This window comes from Typha angustifolia, chromosome 11 (assembly GCF_048772165.1).
Source record: "Typha angustifolia cultivar Huaian chromosome 11, ASM4877216v1, whole genome shotgun sequence".
In the NCBI taxonomy this organism is placed as follows: domain Eukaryota; kingdom Viridiplantae; phylum Streptophyta; class Magnoliopsida; order Poales; family Typhaceae; genus Typha; species Typha angustifolia.
Window position 1 is genome coordinate 6,222,761 of NC_133249.1, and position 14,859 is coordinate 6,237,619.

General features: G+C 39.9%; 2 protein-coding genes across 2 annotated transcripts; one reads left to right on the top strand and one right to left on the bottom strand.

Annotated features, from left to right (window-relative positions):
• The first annotated feature begins 3,045 nt into the window (after positions 1–3,045).
• On the top strand, positions 3,046–8,987 carry LOC140770569 (putative multidrug resistance protein). Its single transcript, XM_073111807.1, has 6 exons — positions 3,046–3,488; positions 3,606–3,660; positions 4,032–4,668; positions 4,754–5,294; positions 6,107–6,991; positions 7,150–8,987. The coding sequence occupies exons 1-6, from the start codon at positions 3,237–3,239 to the stop codon at positions 8,524–8,526; spliced, it is 3,747 nt and encodes a 1,248-aa protein (XP_072967908.1). The 5' UTR covers positions 3,046–3,236; the 3' UTR covers positions 8,527–8,987.
• A 355-nt stretch (positions 8,988–9,342) lies between these two features.
• On the bottom strand, positions 9,343–13,487 carry LOC140771515 (uncharacterized). Its single transcript, XM_073113117.1, has 6 exons — positions 12,883–13,487; positions 12,427–12,478; positions 11,615–11,707; positions 10,355–10,419; positions 10,079–10,252; positions 9,343–10,003 (listed from the first exon to the last, which is right to left on the bottom strand). Exons 1-6 carry the CDS (start codon positions 13,435–13,437, stop codon positions 9,935–9,937), a joined length of 1,008 nt encoding a protein of 335 aa, XP_072969218.1. The 5' UTR covers positions 13,438–13,487; the 3' UTR covers positions 9,343–9,934.
• Between the last annotated feature and the right edge of the window lie 1,372 nt (positions 13,488–14,859).

Genomic DNA, 14,859 nt, shown 5'->3' on the forward strand with positions numbered 1-14,859 from the left:
TGTCAATCCAAACCTTCTGTATCAAATTTAATTTTTCTACATAATTTCTACCTGGAATCAACCCTATGAGTACTTGTGTCACTAAAGGGTATATTTCCATCGGTGTTACAGTTGAGTGGTATATAGATATCCCTAAAAACCTTTACTTTTGTTTGGATACTGGTTAAAATTTAATTAATATACATGTAAACAGATAGAAGCATATTTATTCATAGTTGCATATATTGTTCTCAATTAAGAATATCTATATTTATTTGTTTAATTATTAAATTACTCAGATTTTAACTTATAGTTGTTATAAAAAAACTTGAATGATATCATTGTGAAAATCATAGGTGGTGAAAGATAAACATATAAATATGAGCATTATCTAAGATTTAGATGCACAAATGCACATCTAATTGATCCAAATTGACTCATTTCAAATATACGTTGAGCTTGATCGAGTCGAGTTTAAGTCAGCTTAATTATTTTAACAGACATACTTACGTGACTTATGAAGGAATACTCTATACTAAATTTGTAGATTATATAATTAATAGTTAATATAATTTATTAAACATATCATATTGTTATTCACATCCTATCACGTAAATATTTACTAATTTACTTTTTTATTTTATTTTATTTTTTTAATATCTCATAAACACTCTAAGTTAAATTTATTTTAGTAAACAACAAATAACAAAAGAAAAATTATATTACTTAAAAAATAGAATGGTAAAATATCTAATATATCTCAATTGACTTCAAAATCTATCTCTATTCTCATTTTCCTCTAGTTTTACTCATCTAAATGAGAGTTGATTTTTAATAAAACTAACACCAAGGTACTTTTAAATTTGGAGGATTAAAAATAAAAATATATTAGTATGTAGTAAGGTATGAATGGTAATAAAACCTCATACTTTTCTAATATTTATGTGCTGTCAACAAATGAGTGAGATAAAAAATAATAAAAATATCATATGAGGACTTCCTACGCTACAATATAAATAAATAAGTAAAGAAATAACGTCTTTTGATATGAACCACATGCAATGTTGCTAGGGAGGCCATAAGTGATCTCGGTTTAAGGTGTTTAATTGTAGCTTCTTGAAGTAATTAACTCTATATGATACTTCTGTTAGTAGACAACTGTTAGAATATTAAGTTAGCCCATTTGACTAGTCAATTAGATTAATTGGCTAGTGTAGAATTCAAGAATAATATTTTGGTTTTGAGGTGACTTTTAATACTTTATGCCTTAAATGATAGTAATATTTGGATTCTTTAAATAATAGAAATCAAAGAGTTATATAAAATAACTAAGAGTCATATAATGATAACTAAGAGTTATGTAAACCACTATATATATATATATATATATATTTGGTTTTATCTTATGCAACAAAATCAAGTAAAGTGTAAAGTTTTTATCTACTTCATCTCTTTTTCTCTTGAGTTTTTCATCACCTTCTCCTAACAATAACTGGCTCGTCATCTAATAACCACACTTTATATAACTTTAATATAAAGTATAAAAGAAAAACTTTTATGATGGTCACTGGGTAGTAATCAAGTTCTAAAAGTGTGACTTTTCTGGTATAGTTATAAGATCTATATTTATTTATTAGGTAGATTATGAGCCCATATATTATTAGGCTATTTACTTTGAGTTTAGGAACTCCTGAATTAGCTTAAGGATTCCTAAACTGGTTTAGTAATTAAATATCTTTTTATCTTTTTAATATCTAATTAAGTTTACTTTTAAAAAAATTAAAAATAAAAAGTTAGATTAACTAATTGAGTTGGAGGTTTAGCCTCAAACTAATATATATTGGTGCTAAGTATTTCCTATACAAAGTTCAAATATCTGGGCCAATCTTACTTAAAAAAAAATGAGCCATAATATACATATGCAAGTCACAATTTTCATGAAAGAATTTATACTCCTCACAAAGAGGTGAGATTCCACCACTGTTGCAATGGTGAGATGAGTATGTATGATCCAAAACTCAAGTCTCGAGATTGGGATTAAATTCTTTAAAAAATAGTATGTATTAATTTAGCATATTAGGCTTTCAGTTTGGATGATTCAGATCGGGGATTAGCCAAATGGGTTATACTAACCTATTTGTTTTAGTGATATAATTTGGGATCGACTGATACTTCAATCTATGGTATAACTTATTATTTATTTGGTAGAGAGATGGAAACTTAGATCAATTATTTACATGACTACTTCTCACTCTCTTAATTCATTTTTTCTCTTACGTATGCATATCGTTTTTGCTCCATTTTCTTCTTTCATGTCCTTTATGAAAACAGTTATATATTTATATGCACCAAAAATATATATATATATATAATAATAATTACACCGATCGTCTAAACTATATTTATTTTTACATAAATCTTCTCATTTATTTTTTTGTCGCACATTTATTCCTATTTAATAGTGCACTACTTAAACCGTTGTCACTAAAATTCAAATCTAAAATATTCATACACTATGACTCTCTTTAACTATTTGAGTACTATTCTACTAGCAAATTAGTCATCCATTGTGATTAATTTTAGATTGATCTTATTCTAAGGAAAGAGAAAAATTAATACTAAAATAGTCAATTAATATTATTTTCTTAATATTTGAGCAAATCAAAATGTCAAAGAAAAAAATATATAGGTCTTAAACAGTGAGAAGTAAAATTCTATGCATGTTTTGATAAGAAAATGGGTGTCATAATTTTATCTTACCCCTGACCTCACCTGAGGCTTAAATAATATTTAGAGAGAAACTAGCAGTTAGTGTCTATTAACATATAAAGCCGGAACTAATTCTGAAATAAGGAAAAGTTTAAGGACTACTATGATAAAGGATAATAATAATTATAAGAAAGGAAACGCCACTAAAGTAGAACACATAATCGTCATGAGTGACGACATATATTGTTAGGATGGGAAGTCAAACCTCTCATTCAACCTTCTGATCCGTTTGTTTCTCTTCGCCAAGAATCGAATATATGTATTAATGTATATATGAATATGCCCATCAGTGGCGTTCTAAAACTTCTACCCAAATTAATCGCACGCGAGAATTAGGACCCGTTTTGAATCAAGAAATCTCAAGGCGGCTACCACCTACCTACGTTTGAAGGTCACGATTAAGAAGAAGTCCTTGCCTAACTCTCAGCTGCACTTCTTCTCAGAAGAAGAGAAGAGAAGAGAAGAGAAGGAGCGATCCGATTGAAGAGATGGATGCAAGCAAGAACGAGAAGAGAGAGAAGGCCGCCGCAGCGTCCGGCGGGGGCGGGGGAGTTAGATCATTCTTCACCATCTTTAAGCACGCCGACGCGGTGGACAAGCTGCTGATGGCGCTCGGCTTCCTCGGCGCCGTCGGCGACGGCTTGTCGACGCCCGTCATGCTATTCATAACGAGCAAGATCATGAACAATCTCGGGAATGGGCCGAACGCCGTCGCGGAATTCCCCCACAAGATCGATGAGGTAAGAGGATCGTTTACGTTTTACCTTTACCTTAATCTACTCGATCCACTTTCTAATTCTTGATCGATACTGACTGACTCTTTTTTTTTGTTCGTTTGAATTATTGATATGCCTCAGAATGCGAGGAATCTTGTGTTCTTGGCATGCGGGTCCTGGGTGGTGGCTTTCTTCGGTAAACGAGCATTTACTTTTTATAGTGAAATTTGCGCTTTCCCCCCACTTGCACTTTGAATATTTAATATTTACAATTCAAGCTCTTCGTTTGATGATTTTTATCAAAATATTTGAGAAGAAGATGAAGCCATTAAAGTCCTAGAATAAGAAGGGAAAAGAAACAAACAAAGATAGAGCTATTTTTAACGTTTTCTACTTATATTTTCTAGTAAAAAAAGAGGGCATAATTTGTAAATATTAAACATACAGGGTGTAATTGCAAAGAGTGGGAGGCCATCATATACGAATTTTGCATTTTTTTTTGTTAATAAAATGGGGCTTAATTTCTTTGCTCTTATGGTAATGGTGGTGTTCGATGATTTGCCGCAGAGGGCTACTGTTGGTCGAGAACGGGCGAGCGGCAGGCGTCGACGATGCGCGCCCGGTACCTCAAGGCGGTGCTGCGGCAAGACGTCGAGTACTTCGACCTCAGCGTCGGGTCCACCTCCGAAGTCATCACCAGCGTCTCCAACGACAGTCTCGTCATCCAAGACACCATTAGCGAGAAGGTCCCAAACTTTATCATGAACGCCGCCACCTTCTTCGGCAGCTATGCAACTGGATTCTTCCTAATGTGGAGGCTAGCCTTGGTGGCCTTACCAACCCTCCTCCTCCTCATGATTCCGGGATTCATGTATGGGAAAATCCTCATGGGTCTCTCGCGCAAGATTCACGACGAGTATAACAAGGCCGGCATCGTTGCCGAGCAGGCCGTCTCGTCCGTGCGCACCGTCTACTCCTTCGTCGCGGAGTCCTCGACGATGGCCAAGTTCTCCGCCGCGCTCGACGACTCCGTCATGCTCGGAATTAAACAAGGACTGGCGAAGGGCGTGGCCATTGGTAGCAATGGCATCAGTTTTGCCATTTGGGCATTCAATGTCTGGTACGGCAGCCGTCTGGTCATATACCATGGTGCTAAGGGTGGCACCATCTTCGCCGTCTCCGCCGCAATTATCATCGGTGGCTTGTAAGCTTAACTTCTTACCTAACGCACACAATAGACCAACAACGTATATCATGTCTGAAAGAATCTTTCTTTCTTTTCGTTCTAGAGCGCTGGGGTCGGGGCTTGCGAATGTGAAGTACTTCTCGGAGGCGAGCTCGGCCGGCGAGCGGATCCAGCAGGTCATCAAGAGAGTACCCAAGATTGATTCAGAGAGCATGGAAGGCGAGGTGCTGCAGAATGTATCAGGAGATGTGGAGTTCAAGAGGGTCGAATTCGCATACCCTTCGCGGCTAGAGAATCCGATACTCGTAAACTTCAACCTTAAAGTGCCGGCCGGGAGGACGGTGGCGCTCGTCGGTGGAAGTGGGTCCGGTAAGTCGACGGTGATCGCACTTTTAGAGAGGTTCTATGATCCACTGGGAGGGAAGATACTACTAGATGGAGTGGATATCAAGAGGCTTAGGCTCAAGTGGTTGAGGTCACAGATGGGTCTGGTGAGCCAGGAGCCAGCTCTCTTTGCGACTTCCATCAAGGAGAACATATTGTTTGGCAAGGAGGACGCATCCATGGATGAGGTGGTGGCAGCTGCCAAGGCTGCCAATGCTCACAACTTCATCTCTCAGTTGCCTCAAGGATATGACACCCAGGTTAGTACTTTTAATTACTTGTTATCGATCTATTGAAATCTTAGCATATCTTTGTAATTGCAAGGGAATTTCAACTATAGAACTTTCAGATTGCTTATTATTGTGCAATTAGGATACGTCTGTTATCATTCATGTTTCAGTTATAAGTTGCATTAACCTACCTTTATTTGTGTCCCTATCAAGAGAGCTTTGATGCAGCTGATTATGTTTGTGTATTAGTTAAGAAATAAACTGGCATGGCAGGTGAGTCATTGTGTTGTATTCCCATTGCCAGATAAGTGTTCTAGAATGTCAACCAAATTAAAAATCCCCTGCCTTTTAATCAAGTTGGTAGTTTTTTTAGATTAAAAGCAGGATGATTCGTTAGAACTATATTCTTCTATATTGTAATCTACAGGATAGCATCATGAAAGCATAGAATCTTTTAATTAAAGGCGCCGCCCTTCATGTAGTAGGGCATATAAGTGCGTCAATTAATTACTGTGATTATAAAATTGCTTTTCATTTAATTTAATGCATTAATTAGAAATATAGAACCAATCTCTTTCATTAATAGGTATTAGATTGCTTACAAAGATGCCCTTTTAGATCAGTTCTGGTAAAGAGATCCGTGTACGAGAGGTCTTCTCAGACAAGCTTTCAACATCAATCTACCTAAAAGTCTTGCAACATTAATTAGTTCACATGTCTAGTTTAAAGTACTACTTTCTTGTAGTCCGGTTTATATGGTAAAGGTATTTACCATCTCTAAGCACATTTTACTTCTTCTTTTTTTAATGTTTATTTTTATTTGTCGGATTAAACTCTTAAAGGTCGGAGAACGAGGGGTTCAGATGTCCGGAGGACAGAAGCAAAGGATAGCGATAGCGAGAGCAATAATTAAGTCGCCTAAGATCCTCCTCCTCGACGAGGCGACGAGCGCGCTTGACACCGAGTCGGAGCACGTCGTCCAGGAGGCCCTCGACCAGGCCTCCGTCGGCCGGACCACCATCGTCATCGCCCACCGCCTCTCTACCATCCGCAACGCGGACTTGATCGCCGTCGTGCAAGCCGGGGACGTCAAGGATCTCGGCTCCCACGACGAGCTCATCGCCGACGACAACGGCCTCTACTCCTCCCTAGTCCGCCTACAGCAAACCAAGGAGTACTCGGGGTTGAAAGAGAACGCGCCAACGTCTTCGTCACAGCTGCACAGCAGCAGCCACAGCATAAGCAGGAGATTCTCATTGGCCAGCCGTTCCAGTTCAGCAAGATCGGAAGGAGACCCGGCAGACGCCAAGGAGTCGGCACAGGCTTCTTCTAAGCCGGTGCCGTCTTTCCGCAGGCTACTAATGCTTAACGCGCCAGAGTGGAGGCAGGCGGCATTGGGTAGTCTGGGCGCGGTGGTGTTCGGGGGGATACAGCCGGCGTACGCGTTCGCGATGGGGAGTATGATCTCGGTGTACTTCTTGCCGGATCACGAGGAGATCAAGAGGAAGACGAGGATTTACGCGCTCGTGTTCGTTGGACTCGCGGTGCTGATGTTCCTGATTAACGTGCTACAGCACTACAATTTTGGAGTCATGGGGGAGTACTTAACCAAGAGGGTGAGGGAGAGGATGCTGTCCAAGATTTTGACCTTCGAGGTCGGGTGGTTCGACCAGGATGAGAACTCCTCGGGCGCCATTTGTTCTCGCCTAGCCAAGGATGCCAATGTGGTAAGTAATAATATAACAAACATACTCTCTCTCTCTCTCTCTCTCTCTCTCTCTCTCTCTCTCTCTCTCTCTCTCTCTCTCTCTCTCTCTCTCTATATATATATATATATATTATCTAGTTGAGGTTGATAAATATATATATATTGTCCTACGTACAGGTGAGATCTCTTGTGGGCGATCGGATGGCCCTGATCATCCAGACAGTCTCGGCCGTCATCATTGCGTTCACGATGGGGTTGGTCATTGCTTGGAGATTGGCGCTGGTGATGATCGCCGTCCAGCCGTTGATCATTGGGTCCTTCTACGCCCGCCGCGTCCTGCTAAAGAACATATCGAAGAAGGCCATCAAGTCCCAGTCGGAGAGCAGCAAGCTCGCCGCGGAGGCCGTCGGCAACCTCCGCACTGTCACCGCCTTCTCCTCCCAGTCCCGCATCCTCTGCTTCTTCCACTCCGCCCAGGAGGGTCCCCGTGCCGAGTCCATCAAGCAGAGCTGGTACGCCGGCCTCGGCCTCGCCACCTCCATGAGCCTCATGACCCTCACCTGGGCTCTAGATTTCTGGTACGGCGGACGGCTCATCTCCCACGGCTACATCACATCCAAGGAGCTCTTCCAGACCTTCATGATCCTCGTCAGCACCGGCAGGGTCATCGCCGACGCCGGCAGCATGACGTCGGACCTCGCGAAGGGCGCCGACGCGGTCGCCTCGGTGTTTGACGTGCTCGACCGGGTCACCTGCATCGAGCCGGAGGACGACGAGGGATACAAGCCGGAGCGGTTAAGAGGCGACGTGGAGATTAAAAGCGTCGACTTTGTCTACCCGGCGAGGCCAGAGGTTTACGTTTTTAGAGGGTTTAGTTTAAGGATCGAGGCGAGCAAGTCGACGGCGTTGGTCGGGCAGAGCGGGTCCGGGAAGTCGACCATCGTGGGGCTCATCGAGCGGTTCTACGACCCGGTGAAAGGCGCCGTCATGATCGACGGCAAGGACGTGAGGTCGTACCACCTCCGGTCTCTAAGGAGGCACATCGGAATGGTCGGCCAGGAGCCGACACTGTTCGGCGGGACAGTCCGGGAAAACATCGTCTACGGGACGGAGGCGGCGACAGAGGCGGAGGTGGAGGACGCGGCCAGGGCGGCGAACGCGCACGACTTCATCAGCAACCTCAAGGACGGGTACGACACGTGGTGCGGGGAGAGAGGGGTGCAGTTGTCAGGCGGGCAGAAGCAGCGGATCGCGATCGCGAGGGCGATACTGAAGAATCCGGCGATCCTTCTCCTGGATGAGGCGACTAGCGCGCTCGACAGCCAGTCGGAGAAGGTGGTGCAGGAGGCGCTGGAGAGGGTGATGGTGGGGAGGACGAGCATAGTGGTGGCGCATAGGCTGAGTACGGTGCAAGGTTGCGATCTCATTGCGGTGTTGGAGAAGGGGGTGGTGGTGGAGAAGGGGACTCATGCATCGCTCATGGCGAAGGGGGCGAAAGGAGCTTACTTCGGGTTGGTTACGCTTCAGCAAGGCAATATGGGGAACCAACACTGATACTCGAGATATCATATATAAGTCGTATATAATATATATATATATATATATATACATATATTTGAGAGAGAAAGAGAGCCTCTGGACAAGAGATATCATTTCATCCCAATCGAATGATTACAACCAAATGCATAGAGTAAAATAGAAGATAGTTGGCCGATCTGAGAGCGTTAAAGATGGGGGAATTTGCGAAAAAAAAATTACTTTTAAATAGTAAAAATAGGTTTTTATAAGTAATTTTACACATTTTTTGTGTAAATTATACATATTTTAATATAAACAAGATATACATGTAGTTTCAAGAGCTAAATCTTATAATTACTAAAATCTAAAAGAAATTCTGCAAATAATCCGGGAAGTGTTATGATATTTTTTTATTAACTTTTCTTGATCGTTTTGAGATGTTTGGTTATTTAAATTTGAAAATGAGAACAATTTTGTCTCTGTTGTTATTTTATTTTTGGGCATGAAATTAAAGAGCTAATTTTTCTGTGATCACCTGCAATATATAGGATGATACTGTGAAGACTTAAAACCAAATAACAACAACACAGTGATATTCTTAGATAAAAATCTTTATTTATATTTTGATAAAAAAATTTAATTAATTCAAAGCAAGCCTTTAACTTATAAAGCTTTACACACATAACAGAAAGGGAAGACAACTAAACCATCAAGTTAAGCACTGCTACAAACGTGGTAAACAGGTAGAGACTTAATTAAACTAGGAACTAGGTCCCTACAAAGAAAGAATTATTAATAGAAGTGAACAAAATAAAAAGAATTATTAATAGAGGAGAACAAAATATCCTAAACAGACTTTGACTTGATCAACAGATATTACTCCATAGATATCATGAATTGGAAAAAAATTACTTAATGCTAGATAATTACACTTGGTGTGTCAGAAAGGCAACAACTCAACATAATTACACTAAAATAATTGAAACAACAACTCTCTCAAATAAAAGAATTCTACAAGACAACAATGCTGATGGAAAGACCACGAAGGAAACAACAGTCTGGAACCTGGAAGTTCTTTTTCACTTCTGATTCACATCTAAGATTTATCATACTGAATAAATGTATAACTGTTTAGATAATTTAAACACTCTGCACCACTACCTCTTACGGATATAATGAGCTGTAATCTTCTATCATCTCCCAACATCATCACATCCACTCTCTCCTTGGTACCACCCTAGGACCCTTATCTTGAAATTTGGTGAGACACATGCCACATCCCCAATGAATTCATGGTATTCTGTACCATTATCTTCTCTCCTTTAGATATGGATATGAGATCAGAATGGATTTCGCTATTTTCGTCCAGGGGAAGAGCACTTGTCTCCATTAACAGACAGTATACTTCAGTTATCTGCTTATCTTCATTAACAGACAGTATACTTCAGTTACCTCCGTCATTTCGAAATTTGCGAGCTCGATCTCGCCAGGAACCTTGTTGCATGGCAAGGACCTAGAGCAGAGATGCATTGTGAGATATTTTAATTTGCCTTGGTTTTCTAATAGAAAAAGATCACAAACAATTTACTTTATCACTAACGAGAGCACTGACGACATGCACATCTTCACCAGCTGTTTTATTGTTATCCTCATGATCTTCTGTGCGGGTATCATCTGTAGATCCCATCTCAGGAACTGAAGATCTTGAAACACCAAACATAGCCTCGTCATGGGCAGCCCTAAGTTCTTCCTCATGCTTTGCCTATAAAAAGATAAAGAATAGAAAATAGAGAACCGCAAAGCAGATTGAAAGCAAGAATCTAGCATTTCACACAACAATGTTTTCCACAACTAATGGTCATACCTCAACTGCAGAAAGTCGGAAGCTTTTCCCAATATCTTTGACAACTGAGGCATCATCATCAGCAGCTGCAGAGAATAGCAACAGAATGCTAATTGCAAAAATGCCAACCATCATAACATAACATAACATGGATATAATATTTTCAGGAAGAGAATATATAGGGTCAGTTCTCGAGGACATCAGATTCAAATGAATTAATGTTATACTTGCGCTAAAAAATGTAATGGCTCTTTCAGAAAAGGCACATGCCCTTCAAATGTGGTTTTATCTTTTGATCGGTTAGTGGTTGAATCAAAATAGATGTCACTTTAAGGGGAATTAAACCTTCATACTGGCACATGCACACCTTTTACAGTTTGGAAACTATAGTAGCATATCGCCCCTTTCTCTTTATAGACACCACATTTCTGGCTTCAAGATGCATTCACATTTCAAATCTTTTCAGCTATACATGTCCAGAAATTTTACTTGAACTATACTCTTGAGCGCTCACCAAGATGAAATTGCAACAATTTGGTCATGGTAAGTGGTTCTAAATCTTTTGCAGATCAGAGAATACTAATCTATGGTTTTTGAGGTATACATAAATAAGGTCAGGAAATTTAAGAACTTTGACAGTAACATTGGATGAAATAGGGCTTTGCTTATACATATATACATCTTTTCCTAATTTACCTTATTTATCACTCAGCCATTCTTCCAATAATTATAACTGTTTTATTAGGATATAGAACGAATCTTATTTTTCTTTCACAAATTAGTCCCACATCAATTTTATATATGATCATAACTTCCAATCATCAGATGTTACATCACATTAACACCTATAATAGCATGAGAAAGAAAATCACAGCCTTTTTGTGTTGCATTGCTTGTATGCTTTTCAAACATCATTTTCTAACATCCTAATAGGTCAATGAGTTAAAAAGAAAATCACAATGATCTTTAAATTAAAAACTTCCATCAGTTGCTATTACACCAAAAATTCCAATATAAGTATCAACACCCATCGTCAGCCATTAATGGATGCCCCTAAAAGGATAATATTCATAGGACTTAGAGTCACATCAAAATAAAAGATTGTGGTGTCCAATAAGTCAAACAGCAGTGACTGACACTCATGGCATTCCATTGAGAATCAATAAAGGAAGTGAAATCACGACAAAGTAATTATTACTTTGTAACTGAAATCTAAGAAAAGATATCATCTAACAAAGACAGCGAGAATGCCCAAAAAAAGTGGAGGAAATTAAAACTAACCCTCAATCTCATCATCATCATCAAGTGGTGCATCCTTGTTGAAATCAAATCGTTCCCATCCTGCTGACATGCCTCTAGATGTATCTTTTGCAGCTGTGGAGATGTAAACACAAAGTTGATTTTTTTAGGAAGATTATCGCGTTAGTATGTAATTAACTTGCAATGGGATTTCCACAGAAAATAAAACTAGATAATATAGACTAGAAACTAGATCGAATTGAAGCTATTATGATGGATGATAGTTATCCATACTGCAATCATTCAGGTCCCACATCAGTAATATTACTGCTTGTATCTAGCATATTCAAATTCAGATGTTCCCTTCAGAAGATAAAAAAATAACTGCACCAAATCAGTAATTAGATCAATCTGATAAAGGATCAATAAACTTTTAGCTTGAAGAGTAATGGACAGAAGCCCTTTGGCTGCTGAATGAAGAACAGTGCCAATTCTAGATCAACTAGATTGCAGTTAACTCATATTTTAGGTATACAAATTGACACTTACAAGAAAATAATATATTATTCTTATTGTTTTCTTTTCTTGGTGAAAGTATAACATAAAACAGAATTATAATTGAACTTGCTATGTTAATCAATTCAACAAATCATAATTCCAAGACCTTAAAACATCAAAATTATGTAAATTTCTTCTTCCCTAAAGAGAATTTTCCATCAGGCTCTCCAGCTGATGGAATAGATAGTGCATTGAAGATAGCTGATGTAACAGTACAGAAGAACATAAAAATTGCAGGTCAGCTATAAATGAGAATAATTGAAGAAATAAGAATACAAGAGCGAAATATAATGTACCAGTTTCTGAAAGCTGAAGCTTCATCTTTGCTTTAACTCTTTCAGCAGGAGTCTGTTATCAATAAATTGGTGAGTATCACATTATCACTGTTACAGTTCAAAGAAAATAAGCTTCAGACACATCCTCCAGGTCCAGATTCACACCAAATAATCTCAACCCATGACCTCTTTCACCATTTTACTAGTTTGATGATGATAAGGTAATAAATGACAGATACAAACCATCAAAACACTCTAATCCATGTATAATTTAATGGATATAGAACCCACTTCTTACAACTGAACTGTGAAAAAAAAATTGACCTTTATAAATGACTATATATATTCAAATGAAATTTAGAATTCCCAATTTACCGTAGATCTCAACATATGAAGATATGAACCAAGCATCATTAGGTGTTTGATCAAGGAAAAAAGAAAGACAAAAATTAAAGAGAAATGCAAGAAATAACTAACCATTCGATCATAACCCTCGATGAGACTTGAAAAGTCAACCCTACTACTCTTGCTCTTCGAGCTCGAACTCGCCCTCCTCAAAGGCGACGGACTCCTGTTACTTCTTCTGCTACTCCTATTGTACGAGTCCCTCTCCCTCTCTCTCTCCCTCTCCCTCTCCCTTTCGCGGCGCTCACCACCTCCTTTTCCTCTTCTTCTCTCTCTATCCTCCTCATCCGAATCGCTCCGAGACCTTCGCCGCCTTTCCCTCTCGCGAGACCGGTGCCGATGGCTCGATCTCTCCTCCGAACGGTGACGGTGGTCTCGACCGGAACCATCTTTGTGGGGTTTGCTTCGGAGCTTGTTCTGTATGGATGCGAGCTGTGCTTGCTTCTCGAGCTCGGAGGCCTTTCCGGGGCTGGAGGCGCGGATGAAGCTGGAGAAGAGAGGAGAGGAGGAAGATGAGGGTTTGGAAGAGGACGAGGAGGAGAAGCCGAGGCCTTGCTTGAAGCGAGCGGCTCCCTCCCCCTTGCGGGTTAACTCGTCGTAGTAGGCAGCGGCCTTCGCTTCTTCCATTGGCGTCGTTGGGATTCGACGGTGGGTGGGGCGGAGAGGGCCAGAGGGGTCTATGGAGCGGAGATGCGGGTTGGATGTGGGTTTGGATTTTTTTTTTAAACCCTGGTCCGGCCCGATAGGAATTGAGCTCAAACCATAATAAAGAAGCACAATTCAAGCCTAATGCAAGCTTTACTCAAGCCAGTGAGATCAAAACTTAATTTAAGCTTAAATCAAATTATGCTTGATTAAAGTTTAAATTCAATAAGATTTCATTCAAGTTAATATTAGACTAATGATCATAAATTATGCATAGTATAAATTAATATTATATGTAAATTTGAGTTCTATCGAGCTGAGCCTAGTATGAGTCGATCTTGAACAGAACTAAGCTCAAGCCAAACTCAAGCTACTCGATAATTGACAATCCTACTTGTGTCTAGATGCAAATAGAGAGGTCATAGGATTTGCCAGAGAATGATAAGAATCTTATCTTTAAATGCATGATTTATACCACAATGTGTGTATGCTGATTCACCTGGATTTAACGAAATCACACTAAACAAAATCAATAAGAAAATAAAAAATACTAAAATCAGCGAATTAGGATGGCTCATAGCCCAAATAAAAGGATAGGTTATGGGCTGCCATAGCCCGTCACCACTAGCTCTTAAGTTGGACGATGGGCCTAACTTGACCTTGCTTGATGTCCAAGCTCACAAGAAAGGGATTTGGCACAGCACAAAAGGAATAACCTAAAAACCCTTCAAAGATAGAAAATCAATCCAATCAATGATTCTCAAATTCGAGCCTAAAAACCCTACAACAAGGTAGAGGATGGTAAGGGAAAGATAATAGCCAAAGAAGAGGCATGGGCGACGACAGTGATGGCTGGAAGTATGCTACTAAGCCGACGAAAAATGTCTGTATGACTTAGTCTCGATCAGATAGGTGGAAGGTACCACTGACAACACATCTGGAGAAAACTTCCCGAGTCGAAGTTAGGCCAAACAATAGTCGCTTTATTGGGACTCGGTACAGCTGCCCATAGCCTTTCGCCACTAGCTCTCTCTCAAGTTGGATCATGGCCCTAACCCAACTTTGCTTGATGTCCAAGCTCACAAGGAGGGGGTTTGGTTTAGCTCTAAATACACCCCTTTCACCATCTTCCTCGATGAGATCATGGAGGAAAGACAAAAAAAATTCCATTAAGGAAAAAATCAATCTAACCAACTCAACTACGGCCTAAGAACCCCATAACAAGGTAGAGGATGGCAAGGGGAGCGATACTAGCTGAAGAAGCATAAATTACGGTGGCCAGAAGCATGCTACAAAGTCGGTGGAAAACATCCACATGGCTTAGCCTCAATTAAAGGTTGAGTTGGCCAGTAGAAGGTACCACTAGTAACGTGACACTAGGAGGAAACAGTGGTCATCAAGCGA

Excerpts from the sequence above, each read along its gene's own strand:
- LOC140770569 (XM_073111807.1), top strand. The coding sequence starts at position 3,237 with ATGGATGCAAGCAAGAACGAGAAGAGAGAGAAGGCCGCCGCAGCGTCC. Across the intron at positions 4,669-4,753 it reads GCAATTATCATCGGTGGCTT|AGCGCTGGGGTCGGGGCTTG; the intron begins GTAAGCTTAACT and ends TTTTCGTTCTAG. Across the intron at positions 5,295-6,106 it reads CTCAAGGATATGACACCCAG|GTCGGAGAACGAGGGGTTCA; the intron begins GTTAGTACTTTT and ends AAACTCTTAAAG.
- LOC140771515 (XM_073113117.1), bottom strand. The coding sequence starts at position 13,437 with ATGGAAGAAGCGAAGGCCGCTGCCTACTACGACGAGTTAACCCGCAAG. Across the intron at positions 10,420-11,614 it reads TGATGATGATGAGATTGAGG|CTGCTGATGATGATGCCTCA; the intron begins GTTAGTTTTAAT and ends TATTCTCTGCAG. Across the intron at positions 10,004-10,078 it reads GTGCTCTCGTTAGTGATAAA|GTCCTTGCCATGCAACAAGG; the intron begins GTAAATTGTTTG and ends TCTCTGCTCTAG.